Here is a 25964-nt window from a genome sequence, read left to right as displayed (position 1 = left end):
TCAAACCACTAGTCCTGCGGAAAAGATAAAATCACACCGCAGCTTAGCAAGTCCCACACTGCCCAAAGGCAGACACTGTTCGGTGGATCGGAAGGGACCCTATCTAGTACTCCGAAGATACCACCTCGCAGAAGATTCTTTAAGAAAAAATTAAAATAAAAAGAAAATAAAAGAAAATTTCTCCTCAAGGCGCTGGGCCCAAAGAGAGCCATACGTCCTTCTCCTTTGCTAGGCAGAACGAAACTGAGGCTGCAGCTGCAGTGAGGAGGGTTATGTCTGGAGGGACATGATCTAACATGTTTCTGCCTAGTCCTCTTATTGTAAACAGGGAACATAACCCACTTGTCAAGACTTAAGGATCTGTGTCCGTCCATGGACGATAAGAGAAACAAACATTTACTACCGACCTGTTAAGAGCACACAGTGGTAGTTTACTTATTGGCTTAGTGTATTAAATGTATAGTATGCATTGTGTCTGCTATTACAAAATGTTTCCTTACTGTGGTTATCAGCTACTTCCAAAACTTCCTATTTCAGTGCCTTGGGAAGAATGATCAAGATATGTTGCTCACAAAATAGGCACGATTATCTCCAGGAAAACACATTCCCCATTGAAAACTCTAGAAGGCAACAGCTAAAAAATGATCGTGCTCAGAACCATCCTGTATAAAACAGCGCGGGGTCTTGTGGCTCTACTAATTATCTTCCACACATGGACGCAATGTGAGTTTTATAGATTATTACCTAAATGCTGTTTATTGAATATCCAGTAGTCTAGTATTGCACATAAATATCAATTTGGAAACATGCAACATTGGGTCCTTTCACACAGCATTCTGTCTGGCGTAGATGGATGAAAAACAGACAGCAATGCATTCCTATGGATTTAAACAGATAGAACATGGACATGAAAAGAATAGTGTTATTTAGTGGTACTGATCATACTAATGAAACCCATCCTGATTTAATTTATATTATTTGTGTGTTTTATGGTAACAACTTTTTTAGTCTTTTTTTACAATATAAAATATGGGTGGGGGTTGATTTACTCACGGGCATGTTCAGTTTCAAAGTGAAAACATTGAATGTCTAATGTATACACGGTTACCCCTTGCCTTCAGGTTCCTCCAGATCAGACGTGCGTGAGGTCTGGGCCACAGTTAAAGGCTTTATAACCATCACCTGCATCTATGACACATATCAATACAAGAACTTGGGAAGCAGCTGGTGCCGGCAGATATCAGCAATAGAATGTGAGAACATTGTTCAGACAATGGGATTCAAACCGAGCATTTATAAGGAACGAGTCAATGTCTCACAAACTATGGATCATTTTGGAACGGTTAATGTAACAATATTTAACCTACAACCATGGGACTCTGGTTTATACCATTGGAGAGTCTGGAATGGAAGCGACTATGAGATTATACAGACTGTACTGCTCCAAGTAATTAATGGTAAGTAAAAATGTGCTCAGAGAAAGGAAAAAGTTGGTTTTGTTGCATTTCGGGGACCCCTACAGCTAAAGTCTTTGCTATTTAAGTTTAACTTTCTTGCAGTCTACACCTTAAAGCCTAACTTTACCTAAAAAAAGGGGGGGGAGAGAAATGCTTTGTCTCCCTCCTCCCGCCTTTTGGAGGTTTTTAAAAAAATAATAATAATTTGAGGGAGCAGGTACCTAGTTTTAACAATTACTCACTCCCACTAGGTGATCCCAGCGGAAGTTTACCCCCCACGCCCACAACCTCCTGGGATGTGTCACGGGTCCCAGGAGGCTGCGGGTCCATTCACCAAGTGCAGCACAACTTGTGCATGCACAGTGGGGAGCTGGCTGTGAAGACGCAAGAAGTCACAGCTGGCTTTCCACAGTATACATGGTAGTGCCAGGGACCCAAAGACCAGCCAAGAACCAGCCCTAGCGATGTATCCCTGGACAGGCAAGTGGATTTTTTATAAAAGTTAGCAGCTACAGTATTTGTAGCAGCTGATGTTCTTCAGCTGAAAATAAACATCTTTAATTACTTAAGCAACAGTCTCACAGACTAGGGATGAGCCAAATAACCCAGTTTGGTTCAAGGCAGGTCCACTAAACTGTACTGAAGTTGAGGTGCCAAATCAGAACTCTTTTAAAGTCATTAGGAACAAAATATTAAGAACCCGTAATTGCCATTTTCTAGGCTGAAAAGCAAAAGATTGTCAGATGGCATGGTGGCTGGGTACTGCCCTGGAGACCAAGTACCAAGGCATTGTAATTATGTATGGCAGGGAGCAGCAATTTTAATAATGCTTAAAGTGAAACTAAAGATGCAAATTGTCTTATTTCTTGTGATTGTAAACAAAGCTGCAGGGGATTCCCTTCATCCATTCCTAGAGAAGGGTCTCACATGGATGTTTATAAGGGGCCCCGCAAAAAAACAAGAAACAATAATGCATGCGATCTCCCCTGAAAATACATTCCAGATCTTTATCCTTGATGAGGGTCTGGTATGGATGTCAAATGGGACCCCACGCAAAACAAATGGCTTGGGATTTCTACAAATTACGACAGCTTATCTGACACTCCAACCAACAGGACCCGATCCATCCTATTTCCCAGAATAACCGAGACACACAGCTCTGGGTTCTGGTTTCAAATGAAAGACATCTTTAATGGTACACTCTCAGGGTTTTATACCGTTCAAGCATGAAAGGAACAAAGAGACTCTCCACCCCCCTCATCACACACTGGGGCTTAGACAGACGTTCTGTCTCCGCATACAGCGTGACAAGTTCCATTCCACATCTTATATCAATGGAATTCACACAAAGCAGCATCACACAATGAGAGGTCTTTCAGAAGCAGACTCAATTAGCATGTCAACAGTCTACACAGAGGAATGAATCACTATTGACCGGTTGGGTCAACATTAACCAACAACTTGCAATATCTCAAGATCCTGCAATATGATCAGTAATGTTCCATCTCATGTAATTTCTAATTAATATTTCTCAGTCACCCTATGCCCAAAAGGGACACAGGGTGACCCTAGACACAAGAGTTATTAGTGACGCTGGCACAGGAGTACCCCTCATCCTTCCAAAGTCTCTGTTTGTCACGGATCATTCCGTTACAGGGCCCATACCAGGCCACATGCCCTTTAACATGGGAAGTTATATTGCCAGGAATCTCTCCTACAATGTGAATTGTGTACATAGTACCCCTACTCATTCACAAAGAAAAAGTGTAAAACATAAATAAAGACAAAACTATTTTTTAATAGTCTATTGAAAAATGTAAAAAATAAAAAATGTCCCATGATGTAAATCCATCATCAATGACCTTGTCCAGCAATGCAGATTTATGTAATTTATGATGAATAATGGCAACTGAATGCAAAAATGAAAAGAAAGGACAATCAAAAGGACACTTAAGAACATACTGCTACACTTGCCACAAATGACATACACCATAGTCCTCATTGTAATATTTAAACAAACAGATGGGGTGACTCAGGTGATGTCATTGACCAAACATGGCCAAAACAAATCAGAACAATATTAATGCTTTTACTGCCACGACATATGGCTTGCATCCAAGTACTTAAAGTGGAACTTTAATTTACTGACTAAAGTAGAACTTTACCCAAAACATAATTTTTACCCGTAACCCCAACCCCCACATTTGAGTTAGTACCAATTAACCCAAAAAAAAAGCAGTGTAGTGTTACAAAAAAAAAAAAAATCAAGAGACGTTTTTTGCGCTCCAACATTGGGAGCTCATGTCGCATGACGTGTGAAAATTAATGTTTCCCTATGGGAGCCGTCTTAACTGGTCCGACACATGTCGGAGCGACTTTGCAAATGCTCCCTGTACTACTTTGGTCCGACTTTGATCCTACTTCACTCCATTTAACATCATTGAAGTAGGATCAAAGTCGGATTGCAGTCTTGCACGCTCCGACTTTGGCATGCGACTTGTACTCTGCTGATCTTGAGGGGGAACGCCACGCCAAATTTTAACAAAAAAAACACCATGTGTTCCCCTCCAAGGGCATACCAGGCCCATGGGTCTGGTGCGGATTTAAAGGGTATTTGAATGACGATGTATTCCATACTCATTCACCTAGGGTGGGGGGCCGGCATCTGGGGGCCCCCTTGTTAAAGGGGGCTCCCAGATTCCGATAAGCCCCCCGCCGGCAGACCCCAACAACCAACGGCCAGGGTTGTCGGGAAGAGGCCCTGTCCTCATCAACATGGGGGCAGGGCGCTGTGTGGTGGGGGGGGCCGGAGGGCGCCCCCCTGCCCCAGAGCACCCACCTCCCCATGTTGAGGGCATGCGGCCTGGCACGGTTAACGAGGGGGGGTGCTCGCTCGTCCCCACCCCCTTTCCTGACCGGCCGGGCTGCTGCTCGGAAATGGGTCTGGTATGGATTTTGGGGGGGACCCACACGCCGTTTTTTCGGCATAGGGGTTCCCCTTTAAATCCGCACCAGACCCACGGGCCTGGTATGCTCTTGGAGGGGAACCAATGCAGTTTTTTTTATAAAATTTGGCGTGGAGTTCCCCCTCAAGATTCATATCGAACACAGTGCCTGATATTGGCAGGGATCCAAGTCGGATCCCCACTCATTGAAAGTCGGACTTCGAGTCCAGGGCAAAGTCGGATCAAAGTAGTATCCTGTTCATGAAAGTCGGATGGATGTAGGACCAATGTAGGATAAATGTAGGACCAATGTAGAATCAGTGTAGGACCAATGTCGCAGAGCAAAGTAGGATGAAAGTCGTGTAGTATAGTGTGAACCCAGCCTCATACACAGACACTAACTGCGATTTAAAAAGCCAGATGTGGGAAATTAACCTTTAATTGCCATTTTAACCTGTGTGCCACCTTCTGTGTCTGTACCAAGGCCAAACATTCCAGGGTATGTCAACTTTTTATCAGGGCCATTTTGCGATTTCTGTTATTACGTAATAAATGGTTTCATGTGATTGCCATCTTTAACCACTCAAGGACCGAGCCTGTTTTTCAGAACTAGGTTTGTTGCTAGAAAATTTAATTAGAACTTCCAAATATACATTTTTTTTTCTAACACCCTCGAGAATAAATGGCGATCATTGCAATACTTTTTGTTACACCGTATTTGCGCAGTAGTCTTACAAGCACACTTTTTTGGAACAAATTCACTTTTTTTAACAAAAAAATAAGACAACAGTAAATGACTTTAAGGCCAAGGAAGTATGGTTTTGTAAAAATATATAATTTAATAGCATATAAATAAATTAAACAAGAGATACAAAAAATAAATAAATACAAGAAAAATTATCACAAATTAATCAACAGCAAGTGACCACTGTACATTCCTCCGAAGTCGCCAACGCACGTTTCGCCGTGGGGCTTCTTCAGGGCGAGGATGAGGAATATAAAGTTAGCAGAGAGATAGAAACTTATATGGCTGGTGGTCCCTCGACGGATGCGTCCACGGGGCATATAAGATACAGATGGAGATAGAACAGGTCGGGAGATAAGCTTAGGCACAAGCTTCCATATATCGAGAATCTTGGGTAAGTCGAAAGAGTCAAGACTAAAAGTCCAAAGAGTGGAAAATATGTACCACAGGGAGAGTAGTTACTCGGACTATTTTTATGAAGTCCTGAGCAAACTGGGACAGCAGATGGCAGTATAACAGCAATGTGGGGGGGCTTACATAAAGAAACCCTTTCTGTAGCAGCATTTACATGGGGCGTTAGTACAGGCCCTATAACTGATTGCAGCAATGCGTCTGTGTTACCGTGTGTACACCCTGGGACACAGACGCATTGCTGCAATCAGTTATAGGGCCTGTACTAACGCCCCATGTAAATGCTGCTACAGAAAGGGTTTCTTTATGTAAGCCCCCCCACATTGCTGTTATACTGCCATCTGCTGTCCCAGTTTGCTCAGGACTTCATAAAAATAGTCCGAGTAACTACTCTCCCTGTGGTACATATTTTCCACTCTTTGGACTTTTAGTCTTGACTCTTTCGACTTACCCAAGATTCTCGATATATGGAAGCTTGTGCCTAAGCTTATCTCCCGACCTGTTCTATCTCCATCTGTATCTTATATGCCCCGTGGACGCATCCGTCGAGGGACCACCAGCCATATAAGTTTCTATCTCTCTGCTAACTTTATATTCCTCATCCTCGCCCTGAAGAAGCCCCACGGCGAAACGTGCGTTGGCGACTTCGGAGGAATGTACAGTGGTCACTTGCTGTTGATTAATTTGTGATAATTTTTCTTGTATTTATTTATTTTTTGTATCTCTTGTTTAATTTATTTATATGCTATTAAATTATATATTTTTACAAAACCATACTTCCTTGGCCTTAAAGTCTGACCATCAATGTCCACTTGCTTGATATTGTTTCTCCCCTAATATTACTACAGATGTGGCCCATGTGAGTGCTCTCCTTGTGTTTCCACTTTAATTTTCCTCCCCCTCTGCGTCTCCCTTTCTCTCTCTTTCTCTCCTTTTTTCTTCTTTCTTCTCATTTTTCTTCTCTTTCTTCTTTTCTCCCCTCTCCTTTATTCTTCCCCCAGGTTCTCTAACCAACCCCTCCCCTCCTTGAATCACTATAAGACAACAGTAAAGTTAGCCCAATTTTATATTGTGAAAGATAAATTTTACGCAGAGTAAACTGATACCCAACATGTCACGCTTCAAAATTGCACCCGTTTGTCGAATGGCGTCAAACTTTTGCCCTTAAAAATCTCCATAGGCGACATTTAAAAAAATTCTACAGTTCGCATGTTTTGAGTTACAGTGAAGATCTAGGGATAAAATTATTGCTCTCGCTCTGGCGATCGTGGCGATACCTCACATGTGGTTTGAACACCATTTTCATATACGGGCGCTGCTCACGTATGCGTTTGCTTCTGCGCGTGAGCTCGTCGGGACAGGGCGCTTTAAAAAATTACACCGCAGAGACCACTTTTATCTTGTAGCGCACCGCTCGCTGAAGAAGAGGATACTGGGGTTATGGTAGCTAGCTGCTACCATAACAATGGTATTCCTCTTCAAACAGAGGACATAAAACTGTGTTGGGCAGGCCAGAAGTGGTTAAATAAAAGACAATTTTTTGGCCACGATCAGTTATATTTTCAAATTAAATGCCAACATTTCTGCATATGTTGGTTTTGACAAAGCACACGAGTCTGTGAAATGCGTCAACCGCGTTCCTTCCTCTGCCTGTCCAGTGCTTTTATGATGCTTTAATAAATTGATTGAACTGATGCAACTGTGTGGGTGTGCATCATATCTGATTTGTTTCATTCACATACGACTGCTGCAGTGGCAGGGTGTGCACACAACTCTGTGGAATTTACACTTGGATCACAGTTGTTGCCGACTCACCTGTGAGCAGCGGGGACTTTGCTTTACAGTGTTACTATGGAAATCATTGCTTATAACAATGAATATCACCGTTATAAACAGCCTTTTTTACTGAAAGAAATCAATTCATTCAGGCTGGGTTCACACTATACTACACGACTTTCATCCTACTTTGTTCTGCGACATTGGCCCTACACTGATCCTACATTGGTCCTACATTTATCCTACATTGGTCCTACATCCATCCAACTTTAATGAACAGGATACTACTTTGATCTGACTTTGCCCTGGACTTGAAGTCCGACTTTCAATGAGTGGGGATCCGACTTGGATCCCTGCCAATATCAGGCACTGTTTGATATGAATCTTGAGGGGGAACTCCACGCCAAATTTTAAGCAAAAAAACGGCATGGGTTCCCCTCCAAGAGCATACCAGGCCCATGGGTCTGGTGCAGATTTAAAGGGGAACCCTTACGCCGAAAAAACGGCGTGGGGGTCCCCCCAAAATCCATACCAGACCCGTATCCGAGCAGCAGCCCGGCCAGTCAGGAAAGGGGGTGGGGACGAGCGAGCGCCCCCCCTCCTTAACCATACCAGGCCGCATGCCCTCAACATGGGGAGGTAGGTGCTATGGGGCAGGGTGCACTGCGGGCCCCCCACCCCACAGCACCCTGCCCCCATGTTGATGAGTACAGGGCCTCTTCCCAACAACCCTGGCCGTTGGTTGTCGGGGTCTGCGGGCGGGGGGCTTATCGGAATCTGGGAGCCCCCTTTAATAAGGGTGAATGAGTATGGGGTACATCGTACCCCTACCCATTCACCTGGAAGTAAAGTGTTAAAAAAAAAAATAAACACGCTACACAGGTTTTTAAAATATTTTATTAGTCAGCTCCGGGGCCCCCCTCTCTTCTTTAGCTCTTTTACGAGGGGGGTCTTGCTTCTTCCGACATCTTCTGGGGGGGGGTTTCAATCTTCACCGCCGTCTGGTTCTCTTCTGCCGGGTGGGGGCCGCTTTCTTCTTTAGCTCTTTTACAGCGGCCCCCTCCCGGGCTTCCTCCGACGTCTTCGGTGGGGGGGGGTGCCCCGGCTTCTGTCTTCTGCCTTCTTCTTCGCTGTTGACACGTTGCTTCCTCCCGCAGTAATGCTGTGCGCGCGTCTCGCACCGACTTATATAGGTCTCTTATGATGTCACAGTCCCATCATGCTCCGTGCACCCGGAGCATGATGGGACTGACGTCATAAGAGACCTATATAAGTCGGTGCGAGCCGCGCACACAGCATTACAGTGGGAGGAAGCGACGTGTCAACAGCGAAGAAGGAGAAGGCAGAAGGCAGAAGGAGAAGGCAGAAGGATGCAGAAGGTGACAGAAGCTTGGGCAACCCCCCCCCCACCGAAGACGTCGGAGGAAGCCCGGGAGGGGCCCGCTGTAAAAGAGCTAAATAAGAAAGCGGCCCCCACCCGGCGGAAAAGAACCAGACGGCGGTGAAGATTGGGACCCCCCAGAAGACGTCGGAAGAAGCAAGTCCCCCCTCGTAAAAGAGCTAAAGAAGAGAGGGGGGCCCCGGAGCTGACTAATACATTTTAAAAACCTGTGTAGCGTGTTTAACACTTTACTTCCAGGTGAATGGATAGGGGTACGATGTACCCCATACTCATTCACCTAGGGTGGGGGCCGGTATCTGGGGGCCCCCTTGTTAAAGGGGGCTCCCAGATTCTGATAAGCCCCCCACCCGCAGACCCCGACAACCAACCGCCAGGGTTGTCGGAAAGAGGCCCTGTCCTCATCAACATGGGGGCAGGGTGCTGTGGGGGGCCGCAGTGCGCCCCCTTGCCCCATAGCACCTACCTCCCCATGTTGAGGGCATGAGGCCTGGCATGGTTAAGGAGGGGGGGCGCTCGCTCGTCCCCACCCCCTTTCCTGACCAGCTGGGCTGCTGCTCAGATACGGGTCTGGTATGGATTTTGGGGGGGAGCCCCATGCTGTTTTTTCGGCGTAGGGGGTTCCCCTTTAAATCCGCGCCAGACCCATGGGCCTGGTATGCTCTTGGAGGGGAACCCATGCCGGTTTTTTGCTTAAAATTTGGCAGGGAGTTCCCCCTCAAGATCAGTAGAATACAAGTCGCATGCCAAAGTCGGAGTGTGCAAGACTGCGTTCCGACTTTGATCCTACTTCAATGGAGTGAAGTAGGATTAAAGTCGGACCAAAGTAGTACAGGGAGCGTTTGCAAAGTCGGACCGACATGTGTCGGACCAGTTAAGACGGCTCCCATAGGGAAACATTTTTTTTCACACGTCATGCGACATGAGCTCCCAATGTCGGAGCGTATGTCAGACTAGTGTGAACCCGGCCTCAGTTTTTACTATTGTGATTAACTGATTTTTTACAGCTCATCACACGGCAGAGATGGGCTGTAAATTGGCCCGGTCTGTACCATGTGATCACTGTGACCAATCACAGAGATCAACACAATGAATGTAATTAATGTAAGCCATTCATTGTGCTCAATTGTCATGCGACCTGCGATTAGTTACAGCGATCATATGGTAGCAGGATAGTACACGGAAAACCTGGCCTTCTAATGGACTTAACCGCCTTTAGGAGCGTAGGGAAGAATTCTAGTAAATCCTTTCTAGAGGTGCAGGCTACCACTTAACCTGCTCTACCCAGCATTCAAGGTTTCTAGCTACTATGGTAGACGCCATTGTTGGCTTCAGATTGGACAAGGAAAAGTCCCATGCATTCCTCAGGAGAGAGTCTGAACGAAAGCCTCATCTTCTTGTAAAGGAAATCTCCCTTTTAGAGACTGGCCCTTTTGCGGGTCTTTCCACTCTTTCGTCACCGTCTTGGTCCGTAGTACCTTATGGACCAGGAACACCCTATGTTTGGTCTTTCTCTAGACTCTGGTACATCTTATCATGAAATGATAATTGCTTTTTTTACCCTCTTGTATGTCAAGGGTGGTATAAACCGCTTTTAATAGGTCATCCACTTCCTCCAAAGTCAGTTGTAACAGGAGGCCCTTATCTCCTTCTCCCCATCTGAATGTAATTTTGAGGGGGGAATATTCTCCCTCTCCTCATCAGACTCACTTTCCACCGGTTTTGAAGTAGAAGGCAGAAAATTGGAATGGGAGCTCTGGCACTGGCCAGATCCCTGGTCCTGCTTCTTCAAAATCTCTGCTAGTTCCTTCCTTACGAAGAAGAGTTCCTTACACACTCTTGCGTAGACTCCTCTTTCACAAGTTCTGCAATGCAAGACCTACAGAGTGGATTGGGTCAGGAGTCCCTTAGTGGGTTTTTACAGGAAGGGCACCTACCCCTGAAGAAGCTCTCTGACTTGGCAGTGGCTTTTGCCTAGAAGACACAAACAAGAACCCCCTCTTTTATTTTTAGGGCAGGACCCTGACATTTGCTGTCACCACAAACACCCTGAAGAGTGACAGAGAAAGAGACAGAGCAACCTCCACCATTACACATAACAATAAAGCCACCATTCCCTGCTGAACTGTTAAAAAGGCATGCACTTTTAACAGTCAGCTGCAGGCTTCCCCAGGGAAAGAACCATCAGACAAAAACACACCCAGAGTGTAAGAAAAGTGGCATCTCTGTACCTCCCTTACATGAGCCTGGCTGGGGTTTTGGGCCCCTGCATCTGGCATCCCTGCTGACAGCTCCGTCTCCTTCATCGCCGAGCGCAGTGGCTGCCGACATGTGTCCTTTTATAAAGGCAATAGTCCTTCTGGCGTCCCCACGCTCAAGGGCCAGAAGGAAGTCCCAGCCAGAAGAACTGCCCCATCGACCTGCATTGCATCGGTTGGAACTACTTGCCGCTATGCCCCGCCAGAAGTCTTGCCCCCCATGCCGAGCCGACATGCCCAGAGCTTCAGGCTCTCTCTGTACACCCAAACATACCTGCAGCCTCCGTGTGGCTGGAGCGGGATCTTTCAGTCTGACCATTACTCCCCTGAGCCGGAGGGGGAAGAGGATACTGGAGCAAACCCCCTTCTCAAGGGGCTGGGGGGGGTGGTGCTGGGCTGGTCGCAACAGAAAGAAAGAGAAGCCTAAAGGTACTGCCAACCCCTTGGAGAGAGAGCACAGCTCCCTCACTAGTTCCCCAGCAGCGCTTTCACCATCGCGGAGGAAACACAAAGCGGTCCGTCGGACCGTTTTCACCATACATGTCTGCCAGAGGGCTTCTGTACGATGGTTGTACACACCATCGTACAGAAGTCCGCGCGTAAACAATACGCGGGGCGTGTCCGCGGTGTCGCCGCGTCGATGACGCGGTGTCGCCGCGACAATGACGCAGCGACGTGGGCGGCCCGCCTTTAAAATGCTTCCACGCATGCGTCGAAGTCATTCGACGCATGCGAGGGACGGCGGGCGCCTGGACATGTACGGTAGGTCTGTACTGACGACCGTACATGTCCGAGCGGGCAGAATTCCAGCGGACTGTTTTAAAACAAGTCCAGGAATATTTGTCTGCTGGGAAAAGGCCCGGCGGGCAAATGTTTGCTGGAATTCGGCCCGCTCGCGCCCACACACGACCAAACATGTCTGCTGAAACTGGCCTGCGGACCAGTTTCAGCAGACATGTTTGGTCGTGAGTACGGGGCCTCAGACTGACGGCATGGTGGAAGCAGCTGCATTTAAGCATTTACAGGTGCATGTGTAACAGCAGTGTTTCCTGTGAAGGGGTGGAGCTGCGCTCTCTCCAAGGTACTGTCCTTAAAGGCAAAGGGAGAAAAAAAAATTAAGGCATCATTTACACTTGTGGCTAGAGGACAGTAGAAATATGCAGTGAAGTTGTGGTTTTATTTCCCCATAACCTAGCACAGCAGCCAGATAGAGTTGTACACTAACTGGAGCAAAAACGATACCTTCTGACACATTAAGCAGGCAGTTTCTACGCCGAATGAAACCAATTTAATGGAGCCGAGCCATAACTGCAAGCCAATTGATAGCCTTGCAGTTGCACTGTGGTATTCTCATTCAAAGACCCCATTCAGCTGTCAAAAAAAACAGGCTTTGAGGAGGCAGCAGTATTGCCCCTGAAGGCCTGTTATCTACTCCTGTACCACGATCTGAAAATAGAGCCACTGCAGATTGAAAGACGTTGGTGGTTGTGTCTATGTAAAGATATCTAGGGTGGACATCTTAATGTTTTGCCATTCAAAATAAGAGTGAAACAAGTATATTGATGTATTTGTGTTATGTGCACTAATAGTTACATTTTATATGACTGCTTATGTCTACAGGTTTGCCACCCAATATTCGTGTTGCTAGATTTAAACTTCATGAAATTACAGAATTACATTGTGAATATGCGTTGAACATCAAGAACTCCAAAGTCTGGTATAAGAAGATTAATGAAAAGAGATCTTCATGGGTGGCCCATTCAAGTGGAAACAAAGGCACAGATTATAAATCAAGAGTTTCAGTCATCAATGATGAACAGAAGAAGAGACTGACAGTTCAATTCCAACAGGTGGAACTCTGGGATAGTGGTATCTACCAGTGCTCAGCTAGTAACAGCATACTGACTGAAATCTTACTGATAGTGACCATGGATAATGGTAAGTTAAACAGCATACTGATATTGTTTGAATCTGAAGTTTAGGTAAACATGTTTTCCTGACGCCAACCATGGTAGCATACATATGATATAGCTCCGCCCCTATATAAAACATCCACAGAACCTGTCCAAATCTAAAAAAGTTTAAAGTGGTTGTATAGTCTATGTTTTTTAATTTTACCTACAGGTAAGCCTACAATAAGGCATACCTGTAGGTAAAAAGAATATCTCCTAAACCTGTACGGTTTAGGAGATATTCCCCTTGCAATGCGCCTCTGACTTCAGCGGCGCATCAGGTATTCTCGACTGAAAGCCCAGCAGACGCCAAACCTTGTCGGAAAGAAATCTCCCGCGCGCAGGGGGTCCGGACTTTGGCCAGTGTGAATGGAAAATGTACCAGCATTAGTGGGAGCAAACACTCTCCCATTATTGGTTTTAACAGGAGGAATAATGCTCCATTGATGGTGTCAGTGGGAGGAATAATGTCCCATCATTAGTCATAGTAGGAGGAACAGTGCCCCATAGATGTTACAATGTTACAATCATTGGAAATGGTACCATTTGTACCAATATAAAAAATATGCAACATATGTGCAAAATGCGACAATGAGTTAAAGGGTTTGTTCACCAATTCCAGAAGTCTGCCAAGAAAAACAGGCGAGTTGCAAACTCTGGTGCACAAGCAAAACTATAATATAATTGGTATTGCTGAATCTTGGCTTCAGTCTTCTCATGACTGGGCTATTAATATTCCTGGCTATGCTCTCTTTCAGAAAGACAGGATAAAACGGAGGGGTGGTGGTGTCTGTCTCTATGTGAGAAGTGATCTCAAAGCGAGTGTGAAAGAGGACCTAGTTGATGGAGTGTGATGAGTCTGAAGCATTATGGGTGGAACTGTACATGGGTGTGTGTACTAAAAAAGGTTGTCATTGGAGTTTGTTATAGACCTCCCAGTGTTAGTGAGGAGGTGGGAGCTCCTTGCACAGATGGAAAGGGTTGCAAGAGCTGGGACAGTGATAATAATGGGGGATTTTAACTACCCGGAAATTGACTGGAATAATGGCACTGCAGGGACAGTTAAAAGGGCAAAAATGTATAAACCTATTACAAGACAATTTTATGGTCCAGTTTATTAAGGCCCCCGACTAGGAATGACGCTCTGCTGGACCTGGTAATCTCAAACCATGCAGAGCTTATTACCAATATTCATAAAAAAAAAATCTCAGTAGCAGCGACAATAACATGATTTCGCCTGTAAGCAAGAAACACATACGGGTAAGATAAAAACACTTCAAGAGAGAAATTTTTTTTAAGGATGTGAGCTGCTCTCCAGGACTTATGCCGCGTACACACAGTCGTTTTTCGGCATGGAAAAAAACGACGTTTTTCAGCATGAAACAAAACTACGTTTTTCCAACTTCATCATTAAAAACGATGTTGCCCACACACCATCGTTTTTGCAAAATAATGAACAAAGCCCGGTGCCATACACCACGTACGAAGGCACTCTAAAGGGGAAGTTATATTCGCCTTTGGGCTGCCTTTAGCTGATTCCTTGTTAGTAAAAGACGATTTGCGCTTTTTTGTCTGTTACAGCGTGATGAATGTGCTTACTCCATTATGAATGGTAGTTTTACCTGAACGAGCGCTCCCGTCTCATAACTTGCTTCTGGGCATGCGCGGGTTTAAAACGTCGTTTTAGCCCACACACGATCATTTTTTACAACACGAAAAACGACATTTTAAAAAACGATGTGAAAAAATGCAGCATGTTCGAATTTTTTTTTGGTAGTTTTTCAGAAGCCGAAAAACGATGTGAAGCCCACACACGATCATTTTAAATGACGTTTTTAAAAACGTAGTTTTTTTTAATGCCGAAAAATGACCGTGTGTACGCAGCATCAGACTGGGAGAGAATATTGGCATCAATGGAAATGTGAATTCTTCAAAGTGACCATGTAAACTCACTGCAAAGTATATTCCCATGGGCAATAAGTTTAAAAGCCTAAAAATAAAACCTATGCGGCTCAGAGCCAAAGTTAAAATGGCGATTAATAAAAAAGATTAAAAAAAAAAAATGAAGGAATGCTATCATTTAAATCTTATATAGAATATAACAGAATATGTAAAAAGGAAATCAAAGACACAAAAATTCATAACAAATGACAGATTGCAAAAGATTGTAGGACAAACCCCCAAAAATTCTTTAAATATATTAATAGTAAAAAGGTCAAGTCTGAGCATGTAGGCCCTTTACAAAATAATCTAGAGTGGGTGACTGGGGACAAAGAAATGGCACAGTATTAAATACTTGCTTCAGCTCTGTGTATACAAAAGGAGCATAGGGGAGCTCATGTCCATAATGGGGATTGTAGGGACACATCCCCAAATGATCCACAATAGCTCAAAGGTGATAAGGTCCAGAAATATTTAAACAGAATAAAGCACCTGGACCAGATAGCATCCACCCACGGATCCTAAAATAGTTTAACTCTGTAATTTCAATGCCATTGTTTCTAATATTTAAGAACTCGCTAATGACTGGAATGGTACCACTGGATTTGCCAATGTGGTGCCCATATTTAAAAAGGGATTAAAGTCTTTACCAAGAGACTTTTAACCTGTTAGTTTAAAGGAGAAGATGAGCCTAAGCTAATTTGGCTGGGGAAATGGAAAAAAATATTTTAAGCAACAGACAGCATGGATTCAAAGAGGGTGAGGGGAAATCAAGGAGGATTTGTTTCCCCTGCTGTAGCAAATTGGAGCATGCTTTGCTGTTTTTTTTGTTTTTTTTCCCCTCCTCTGGATCAACTGTGGGTGAAGGATTGTGCATGTGTGATTGTATTTTTTTTTATTTTTTTTTTGTTGAACTAGATCAGGCATGTCCAAAGTCCGGACCAATTGCAGCCCACTTTCCGGTTTCGAACATGTATATCTTTTGTGGGCCCCAACGAATCCCCAAGCGCCAGGGGCCACAAAAGATATATATGCTTGCTGCCTTGGAGGGGGCGGGACGAGTGCCGTACATAAAGGGAAACTTCCTGTTCACACAGCGGCCTCTGTAATAGGAAGTACCGTCTACTGCGCTGCCATTGGACAACTGTTCTGGTCATCAAAGAAGGTGGGACTTTGAATTAAAGAGGCCACGAGAAAATAGATTCTCCTGTATGTAATCTGTTGACGCTCATCTTGTCCCCTCTGAGGCTGCAGATGGACATGGATCAGGCTGCAATGATGGCAATGGTGGTGCTGCATTCCTGGCAATGGTGAGCAGGCATGTACTGGCCATCTGGACTACTAGGAGTTTCTCGGTGGGCCAATGGCTCAGTGGGCCAGTCAAGTGCAGTCCTTGAGCCGCTCCTGTCAGACAGTGAGTGATCATGATTTCACTCCTGTCAGGAGGAGCCGCTACCAACACTTGCTGGAGAGGATTAGGCTTTCTGCTCTCTCTAGCTTGCAGGGGGATATAGACAGCCAGCAGACTTTCCTTCCTCTCTCCCCTTATCAATTATCACATGACTGGAGAGAGAAGAAGATGGCTTCAGAACTGTGAGTACAGGTGGGAGGGGGAGGAGAGACACTGATGTAAGGGGGCTGCCGATGGGGACACTTAAAATTTAAGTGGGTCGGTCTGGATGAAGTCCAGGGCCAAATTTTTTTCCCAGTCCAGCCCTGATGGTGAGGCTGCATTCATGGCAGTGGTGGGGCCACATTCATGGGCACCGACCCTTATTTTGCTTCACAGTTCTTTTATTTAAAAAAAAGAAAATTCCTGAAACTTCCCTCTTAAAGTGAAGGTGCATGTTACAGTATATGCTGATAAATACGGTATATCCAAATAACACGCCCAAGCTCACCTCTTCACCACACACAGCCACAAAGGCAAGATAATTCTTGTTAGGCAGTGTATTAGTGCTCGGATGAACACACTTAGACTGAATTTTAGTGGTTCAAAGAATGTCAGGCATAATGGTCGGCCCTCGCACATGTTCACTTCATCCAATCTGGCCCTCTTTGAAAAAAGTTTGGACACCCCTGAACTAGATGGACTTGTGTCTTTTTTTCAACTTGATTAACTATGTAAGATGGTATCAGTGGGAGGAATAGTGTCCCATTATTGGTCTTAGTAGGAGCAGCAGTTCCCTATCAGTGTCAGTGGGAGGAATAGCGCCTCATCGCTGGTCTTAGTAGGAGGAACAGTGCCCCATCGATGGTTGTCAGTGGGAGGAATGGTGCACCATTGATGGCATCAGTGGGAGGAATGGTGACATCATTAATGTCAGATGGAGGTATAGTGTCCTGAGGGCCAGATAGAAGCAAGCAAAGAGCCACATATGGCCCCCAGGCCACAGTTTGTAGACCACTGTTCTAGATAAAATACAAAGATTTTGGGGGTTATTTACTAAAAGGCAAATCTACTTTGCACTACAAGTGCAACGTGCACTTGAAATTGCACTGAAAGTGCAGTCGCTGTAGATCTGAGGGGTAGATCTGAAATGAGGGGAAGCTCTGCTGATTTTATTATCCATTCATGTGCAGGCTAAAATGCTGTTTTTTTTTATTTTCCTTGCATGTCCCCCTCGGATCTACAGCGACTGCACTTCCAAGTGCACTTTTAGTGCAATTTCAAGTGCACTTGTAGTTTGCGCTTGTAGTGCAAAGTGGATTTGCCTTTAGTAAATAACCCCCATTGTCTCACTCATTACCAGTTAATTCAGGTAAGCTACAAAAATATACAGTATACAAATTGTAGGCCGCAATAAATTAATGTGTTAAATTGAACAAATTTCTATTTTAATAGAAAGCAAACCTCTCAGTCCAACTGATGGCATAACCCAGTCCAGTGATCTGAACACCTATTATCCTTCGATGTTTCACCAATCCAGTACTCTGAATAACAGCTATGCGACACAACAGCCTCCGTAAGTGAACATAACCCATTTTAATTACACTTTTTATGCTTGTTGTGTATTGTTCATTATATTGAATGTTACTCTCTTCTTCCCATGTCTTGTTTTTACTGTGTCCTAAACCCGGCTCAGAACACAGTTTAGGCTGCTTTGTGCAATATCATTGCACAGAACAGGTAAACACATATAAAAAGGAAAACACTGTGCTTGGTGCAAAAAATATTAAATAATAACTGAAAGAAATTAATTTACAGCAGCACTCAAAACATATACTGTATATACAACTGTGTAATACATCCAAAAGAAAAAAATGTTGCCAGCCCCTTAAAAACATCTTCTGAGACTAAATATGTTGGGGTGGAGTCTGTGTTGACGTCATTATGCTGCTGGAGTAGTTCGTTTTGCTTGTATACTATGCACTTACACTATAGAGTTTTTACAAGTGCTTACTGTTCTACTGTATATACAGGACCTTTTCCGAACGTAGTAATCTATATATGCGCAAAACACACAGGTTCATTTCAACAGGCATTTTTTTTTTTAAATCTTTCCCACACCCAAAAATTGTGCTTTTCACATATTTCCAGGATGGATCACAGCGATTCTGATTGGTCCCATGCTGGCACGTTACCATTTTAACTACCCTGTTTCTCCGAAAATAAGCCCTACCCCGAAAATAAGACCTAGCGTGAGTTTCTGGGATGGCTGCAATATAAGCCCTACCCCAAAAATAAGCCCTAGTTAAAGTCCTTGTAAAAACATGTAATCCGTTCTGTAAAAAGATTAATGTGTAGTGTGTCTCCCTTTTGTAACTTTATTGTGGAAAATACCTTATTTACAGCACTGCTGGGCGCTCACGTGACCCGCCAGAGCTCTTCTCCTCTCCTCCCGGCTGATGTCAGCTGTTTTTTTTTCAATAAAACTTTATCAAGCCCCTCCCCCTGCAGTATTCAGAGTGGGGCTGACGTCATTGGGGATCTTGGCCCCTCCCTCTGCGGTATTTGGAGTAGGGAGAAGAGCTCCAGCGGCTCACGTGAGCGGCAAGCAGCACTGTAAGTAAGGTATTTTCCACAATAATGTTACACAAGGAGACACACTGCACATAATATTATCTTTTTACAGAACGGATTACATCATTTTATAAGGTCTTTAAACAAAGGTTTATTTTTGGGATTACAGAATTTCACAATGCTGACTCCAGAGCTGACAGGGGGAGAAACTTTTTTGTACATACCATAAATAAATAAGACATCCCCTGAAAATAAGCCCTAGTGTGTTTTTTTGTAGCCAGAATTAATATAAGACCCAGTCTTATTTTCGGGGAAACACGGTAGGAATTGCTCTGATCCATACCCAAAGCCTAAGAGAAGGAGGAGAAGAATAGCTGGGCTTTCAAATCTCTGAACCACTGTACCGCCTTTGTGGTCAGCGATAGCTAATCACCCATGGTGACAACTGCAGCGGGACCGGGGGGAGTTAGTGCATCTTTAAAAAAAATTGTGAAAAGGTGAACTTACTTTACTTTAAAGGGGTTGTAAAGGTAAATGTTTTTTCACCTTAATGCATCCTATGCATTAAGGTGAAAAAACATCCGACGGAACCCGCCCCCCCCCCCGAACCCCCGTTTTACTTACCTGACCCCTCGAAAGTCCCGCGCGCGTCCATGTGATCCTCTTCGGTTCCCAGCCTGGCCGTTGATTGGCTAGGCTGGACGGATTGATAGCAGTGCAGCCATTGGCTGGCGCTGCTGTCAATCGTAGCGGATGACACGGCGCGCCGGGGGGCGGGGCCGAGTGATACAGTCGGCGGCTATGCCCGCCGCTGTATCACGGGAGCGCGCTCGCAAAAGCATTCCACCATGCTTGCTCGCTCGCATGAAGGTGGAAAGCTTTTGCGAGGAGGAGCCGAGACAGCCGCCGAGGGATCCCAGAAGACAGGGTTAGGGGACACTCTGTGCAAAACGAGCTGCACAGTGGAGGCAAGTATAACATGTTTGTTATTTAAAAAAAAAAAAAAATTGCCTTTAGTGTTCCTTTAACCACTTGACATCCGGGCCTATTTTGCCACTTTTCTCCTTCATGTAAAAATCACAATTTTCCCTAGAAAAATAATCAGAACCCCCAAACATTATATATTTTTTTTTAGCAGACACCCTAGGGAATAAAATGGCGGTCACTGCAACTTTTTTTCCTCGCACGGTATTTGCGCAATAATTGTTCAAATGCCTTTTTTTGGGAAAAAAAACGGTTTCATGGCTAAAAAAATAACAAAATAACATTTTGTATAATGTGAAAGATGTTACGCCGAGTAAATAGATACCTAACATGTCACACTTTAATATTGCACGCACTCATGGAATGGCACCAAACTTCGTCACCTATGGAGATTTTTAAGTACCGCTTAATTTTTTTTTTACAGGTTACTATTTGAGTTACAGAGAAGGTCTAGTGCTAGAATTGTTGCACACGCTCTAATGCACGCGACGATACCTCACATGTGGGGTTTGAAGGGCGTTTACATATGTGGGCAGGACTTGCATGCAAGTTCACTTCTAAGCGCGAGCTACCGGGGACAGGGGCGTTTTAAAAAAAAAAAAATGTTGTAATTTTATTTTACTTAATTTTAACACTATATTTTACATTTATTTTTTTTTGTTGATTACTTTTATTTCCTATTACAAGGAATGTAAACATCCCTTGTAATAGGAATCACTGTGACAGGTCCTCTTATTGACCCCACATCTCTCCTTCAGGCTTACAAGCATTAAATCGGTGAAAAAAATTCACTGATCTAATGCCGACAGCCGCGATTGCGGCTTTGTTTACTTCCGGGTACCGGGCGTGACGTCATAACATCGCGCCCGGACCTCCGACGATCATAGAGATGACTGGTGACCATCTGGTCACCAGTCATCTCTATGCTTTCCCAGCGAACGCTGGGAAAGAATACAAATTTGCTTGATTTACACTTAAAAAGTCAACACAGCATGAAATTATCAGCCCCTGATATTTACTGGCAGTTGTAAAAAAAAAAATCACAGATTTTTACAAACTGTCAGTAAATTTACCGGCGGTTGGCAACCCTGCTTGTAATGCGCTGTCCTGAGGTGAGTGGTATTTTAGCAGTGGTAAGACTTTCTCTTGGTAATGTCCTGTCCACAAGTGAGCGATATTGGAGCAGTGATAGGACTTTCTTTTGGTAATGAACTGTACTTAGATGAGGGGCTTTGGTAGGACTTTATTCCAGCAATGTCCTACCCTGGGATGAGCAGTATTAGAGCAGTGGTAGGACTTGCCCCTGGCAATGCCCTGATCTGGGATGAGCGCTAATGGAGCAGTTGTAGGACTTTCTAATGTCCTGTCCCGGGATAAGCAGTATAGGAGCAGTGGTAAAACTGTCTCCTGGTAATTACCATATCCTGGGATAAGTGGTATTGGAACAGTATAAGGCCTGGCTCTTAAAGAGACCTTGCCCAGGGAGAGAATTTAGCATCGTGGAATTGGTAACAATTTACAGGATTCAAGCTGGAGAGACTCAAGATGAAAGCAGTGGCAAGTTGCCTTTAAATAAGGTCCTTCCTGTCCATGATAGAAGAAGCATCCTGGATTGGATGCACTGCTAAGAGCATGGGCCTATACAATAAACTGCCTGCAAATTAAAAGCATAATGGGCTAGTATGCATAGCATACTAGCCCATTATGTGACACGTACCTGCAAAAGAATCCAGCGCTGTCCCCTGTGTAGGCTGCGTCCATCTTCTCGCCCCTCTTCTGGGCTGTGAACTCCGACTCTGATCCGCCGGAGCCGCGTGAAGTCACTCCCGCCTATGCGCACGATAACGGCACAAGCTAGGGAAAAAAAGGGTTTACAACCACTTTAAAGGCTAAATTAATCTTTTGCACTATGTTACACCCTATTTAGTCACCCCCCAGTGACAGAAGGGAGGTTTTGTTCTTCTCCCCCCAGATGCTGTCACATTTAAACTCAACGTAGCTGTGCAAGCCTCCATCCGCATCATTCACTCACAGTGATCTACAAGAAGGCCATTGAATCTTCCTCCAGCTCTCCAAATGACAGCCCATACATAGGTACAGGTAGAGCAGAAGATAGTTTGCAGGAGCCCAACACGCAAAGCCTACAGGAACCACAGCATAGCGATACAGTTTAAGCTCCCCCTTCCTGTGTCCTTCTTACTCCCCCCTCCCTATGTTCTTTTTACTCCCCCCTCCCTCTTCCTATGTTTTTTTTACTCCCCCCATGTTTTTTTTAATCCCCCCCCCCCACCGTACCGCGCGGCAGGAGATTCTGTTTCCTGTTCCCAGCCGGACTGACAGGAAGTAAGCACTCAGTGTGCACTTCCTGTCAGTCCGGCCGGGAACAGGAAACTAAATCTCCTGTACCGCGGTACGGTAGGGGGGGGGGGTAAAAAGAACATGGGGGGAGTCAAAAAAACATAGGGAGGGGGAGTAAAAAGAACATAGGGAGGGGGGAGCCTGTGGCTCTCTATAGAGCGCTCAGGAGGCTGCAGCATTTATAGGAAGCGCGGCAAGGGCCCTGCTTGGGGCCCCAAGCAATTGCTTGGTTTGCTTGCCTTGTTGCAACGGGCCTGATTGTAGTCCACCTGTCACCCTGCCCAGCCCGGAATTCACTTACAAGACACTCCAAGACAATGAACAGTCCATTAGTTTTGTTTTGTGTTTTTATTGAGGGATTATAACTTGGATGGGGTTTAGGAATTCATTTGATGCCCAGAAAAGGGAAAATTTATATGAAATACTTACCGTAATTTTCCTTTCCTGATGGACTCCATGGCAGCCTACGTGTTGGTTAATCCCGCCTCTCATACCTCATAGGACCCTACTCCCATAAAGCTTTGCTTCTCACCATAGACTGTGTTCCATAATATAGCCTACTCCAGCAAAGGGAGGGAACTCCTGCTGCCATGGAGTCCATCAGGAAAGGAAAATTATGGTAAGTATTTCATATAAATTTTCCCTGACAGACTCCATGGCAGCCTACGTGTGGGAAATGACTAGCCATACACACCCGGGTGGGCAATTGCTGGTTAAAGAAAGGGATTTAATTGACATTGTCAACAGATAAAACATGTAAACCAAAATTAACCGACGATAAAGAAGCCGGTTCTACGCAGTAGTGCGTCATAAATGTGTTCAATGACGACCATGAGGCCGCTTTGCAAATCACTTCAGGGGAAACATGTCGGGCAGCCGCCCATGATGTGGAAATGCTCCAAGTAAAGTGAGCGGTTACCGCTTCAGGAGGAGCCAACCCTTTCGCCTTATAAGCCCTTGGGATAGCTTGGACGATCCATGCTGCAATGGTTCTGGAGGAAGCACGCATTCCTTTGTTTTTCCCATGAAAAGAAACAAACAGATTGGCGGAAGGACGCTGTAGCCTACAAATATTGTTTTAGGACTTCCTCGACATCCAGAGTATGAACATTAGAGTTCTCAGAGGACCGAAAGGTGGGGAGGACAATTTCTTGGTTCTCATGAAAAATTGATGTTACCTTTGGCTTGGATCGCAGCAGCGGGATCAACACGGTCTGGGAAGAAAGTAAGGAATGGTTCTTTGGATCCTAGAGAACCAATTTAAGAAACCCTCTTAGCCGATGTTATGGCAACAAGAAAGACAACCTTTAGGGAGAGATCCTTGATAGATAGATGATCCGAATGTCGACTTTCTGAGAAAAAGTCCAAGACCAGTGGGAGATCCCACTTGGAGAACCTCGGTTTCCTTAGAGGTCTCAGCCTCATAGCTCCTTTAAAGAATTGCCTGACAAGGGTGTGTCTAGCCCAGGATATTCCTGTGAAGGAAGAGATTGCTGAAACTTGAACCCTCAAGGAGCTGACTAATAAGGGTAGATCAAGCCCCGTCTGAAGAAAACCTAAAACATCTTGAACTCTGGGATCTTTAGGAGAACCGTTCATGGAAGAGGTGTAGTCCGAGAACTTAGACCATATTTTTTGATAGACCTTGTTGGTGCTTGTTCTCCTAGCATTTAACAAAGTAGAGATTGCTTGGCTTGGGCAACCTAATGCTTCCAGCCTTTCCAGGCCATCAGATGTAGATGGGTCGGACATGGGTGAGGGGTCGCTCCTTGCAACAAGAGGTCTGGTCTGGTTGGGAGCAAAAATGGATCCCGGAAGCTCAGTTGGAACAGCAACGCAAACCATGGTCTGTTGGGTCAGTAAGGAATTATCGCCACTATCTCGACCTCCTCCCACCTGAGTCTCGACAGGAACCGGAGAACGACCGGAACTGGGGGAAAGGCATAGGCTCTGTGGAACTTCCACTGATCTGTTAGAGCATCCACCCCGAAAGCTTGGGGACAGCGATTTCTCGTGTAAAACTTCTCCAGCTTGAAGTTGCATGGAGATGCAAACAGGTCCACTTCCGGTACGAATCCCAGTGACAGGATCCAATTGAAAACTTTGCTGTGGAGAGACCACTCGTTGTTGTCGAGTGACGTTCTCGAGAGGAAATCTGCCTGTAGATTATGAGCTCCGGGGAGATAAACAGCTGTCAGATCTGTCAGATGTGTCTGCGCCCATGACATGATCGGATCTACCTCCCTCAGTAGGAACAGACTGCGAGTGCCTCCTTGTCTCTTTATGTACGACACAGCTGTCGTATTGTCCATTCTTAGAAGGACTGACGACCCCTTTATTAGATGAATGAAGGTTTGAAGGGCACAGAAGGCTGCACGGAGTTCCAGGACATTGGATACTACCTTCCGGGACGGAAAGTCCCACTTCCCTTGAGCTACTTCCTTCAGGCAAAGAGCACCCCAGCCCCTGCTGCTGGTGTCGGATGTAATTGTGATCCAGGAGACAGAGGCTATAGAGAGACAGTTGATGAGGTTATTCCGCAGAAGCCACCAGAGAAGATTTTCCCACATCGACGAGGTTATCCGTATCAAATGATTCCGAGATCTCGGATCCCATTGTTGGAGAAAACCTTTCTGGAAGGGACGCATTCTCCACTGTGCCCATCTTACCATGGGAATCCTGGACACCATGGTGCCTACTATTTTGAGACAAAGTGAGGCTTTGAGGAAAGGAGATTCCAATGCTAGACAAATTCTGTCCCGAACTACTGGGATTTTTTCCAAGGGTAAGGAGATGGTACTCTGAACCGTATTGAATTGGGCACCGAGGAAGACTAGAGACTGTGTGGGTTCTAGATGACTCTTCTCTCTATTTAGAAGCCAACCGAACTTGGTCAGAGTATGGATGACCTGGGCCCGATGTATCAATAGTTGCTCCCTGCTTTGTGAAAGTAATAGCAGATCATCCAGATAGTGGTGTAGACGAATACCTTTCGTTCTGATTAAAGCTACGACAGCCAGTAAGAGCTTCGAAAATACGCGAGGCGATGTTGTAAGATCGAACGGGAAACTCTACTGCTATTGGGACATTCAGCAGATTCAGATTGATTGATACAAGCCAATCGCCCGGTAGAATCGTCTGGCGTATTGTGAGTAATGACTACATTTTGAACTTTTCCTTTTTGATAAAGGTATTTAGATGTGTCAGGTCTATCACTGGCCTCCAGGAGTCGGTCTTTTTAAGAACCATGAACAGGGGAGAGTACATCCCTTGAAATTTTTCTGCTGTTGGCACCTGTATGGTGGCGCCCTGGGATAAGAGAGTGTTTGTGTATGTTAGAAGAACTTGTTTTTTCTCTTCTGAGCAAGGCAGAATTGTAGGAACAAACTGAAGTATAGGTGGGTTGACAAACGTCCAGGAGTGACCTGAGGATACTGTTTTGACCGTCCAAAAATATTTTATCGAGGCTGCCCAGACATGCCGGAATTGCAGAAGCCGAGCTCCAACTTGTTCCGTCTGAGCCGACCCTATATAAAAAAGACTTAGGGGCGTCACGACCACCAGAAGCAGCCCCTTTTGTGGGCTTCTGACTAGAGGGCTGGTTTCTCCTCCAGTTCTTCCTGAATTCTCTACCAGGTTTGTACCAACAAGCATATCTCGAACGATCCTGATCTTGTCTGGGAAAAAATCTTCTTTGACTAAAGGCACGACGATCCTGGGGAAGGAACCCCGACTTACCACCTGTGGCACGGGTGATAGCGCTGTCGAGTTTAT

General features: G+C 45.1%; 1 protein-coding gene across 2 annotated transcripts in view; it reads left to right on the top strand.

Moving 5' to 3' along the window:
* Positions 1–525: 525 nt before the first annotated feature.
* Positions 526–25964, top strand: part of LOC120927171 — a 45923-nt gene continuing 20484 nt past the window's right edge. For both annotated transcript variants that reach the window (XM_040337658.1, XM_040337657.1), the window contains exons 1-4: positions 526–723; positions 1122–1457; positions 12612–12929; positions 17730–17850. In XM_040337658.1, the coding sequence (XP_040193592.1) occupies positions 642–723; positions 1122–1457; positions 12612–12929; positions 17730–17850 (857 nt within the window). In that variant the 5' untranslated portion in view covers positions 526–641. The remainder of the gene's footprint in view (positions 724–1121; positions 1458–12611; positions 12930–17729; positions 17851–25964) is intronic.

Source organism: Rana temporaria, chromosome 2 (assembly GCF_905171775.1).
Source record: "Rana temporaria chromosome 2, aRanTem1.1, whole genome shotgun sequence".
Classification (NCBI taxonomy): Eukaryota; Metazoa; Chordata; class Amphibia; order Anura; family Ranidae; genus Rana; species Rana temporaria.
This window is presented reverse-complemented; position numbering and strand designations above follow the sequence as displayed.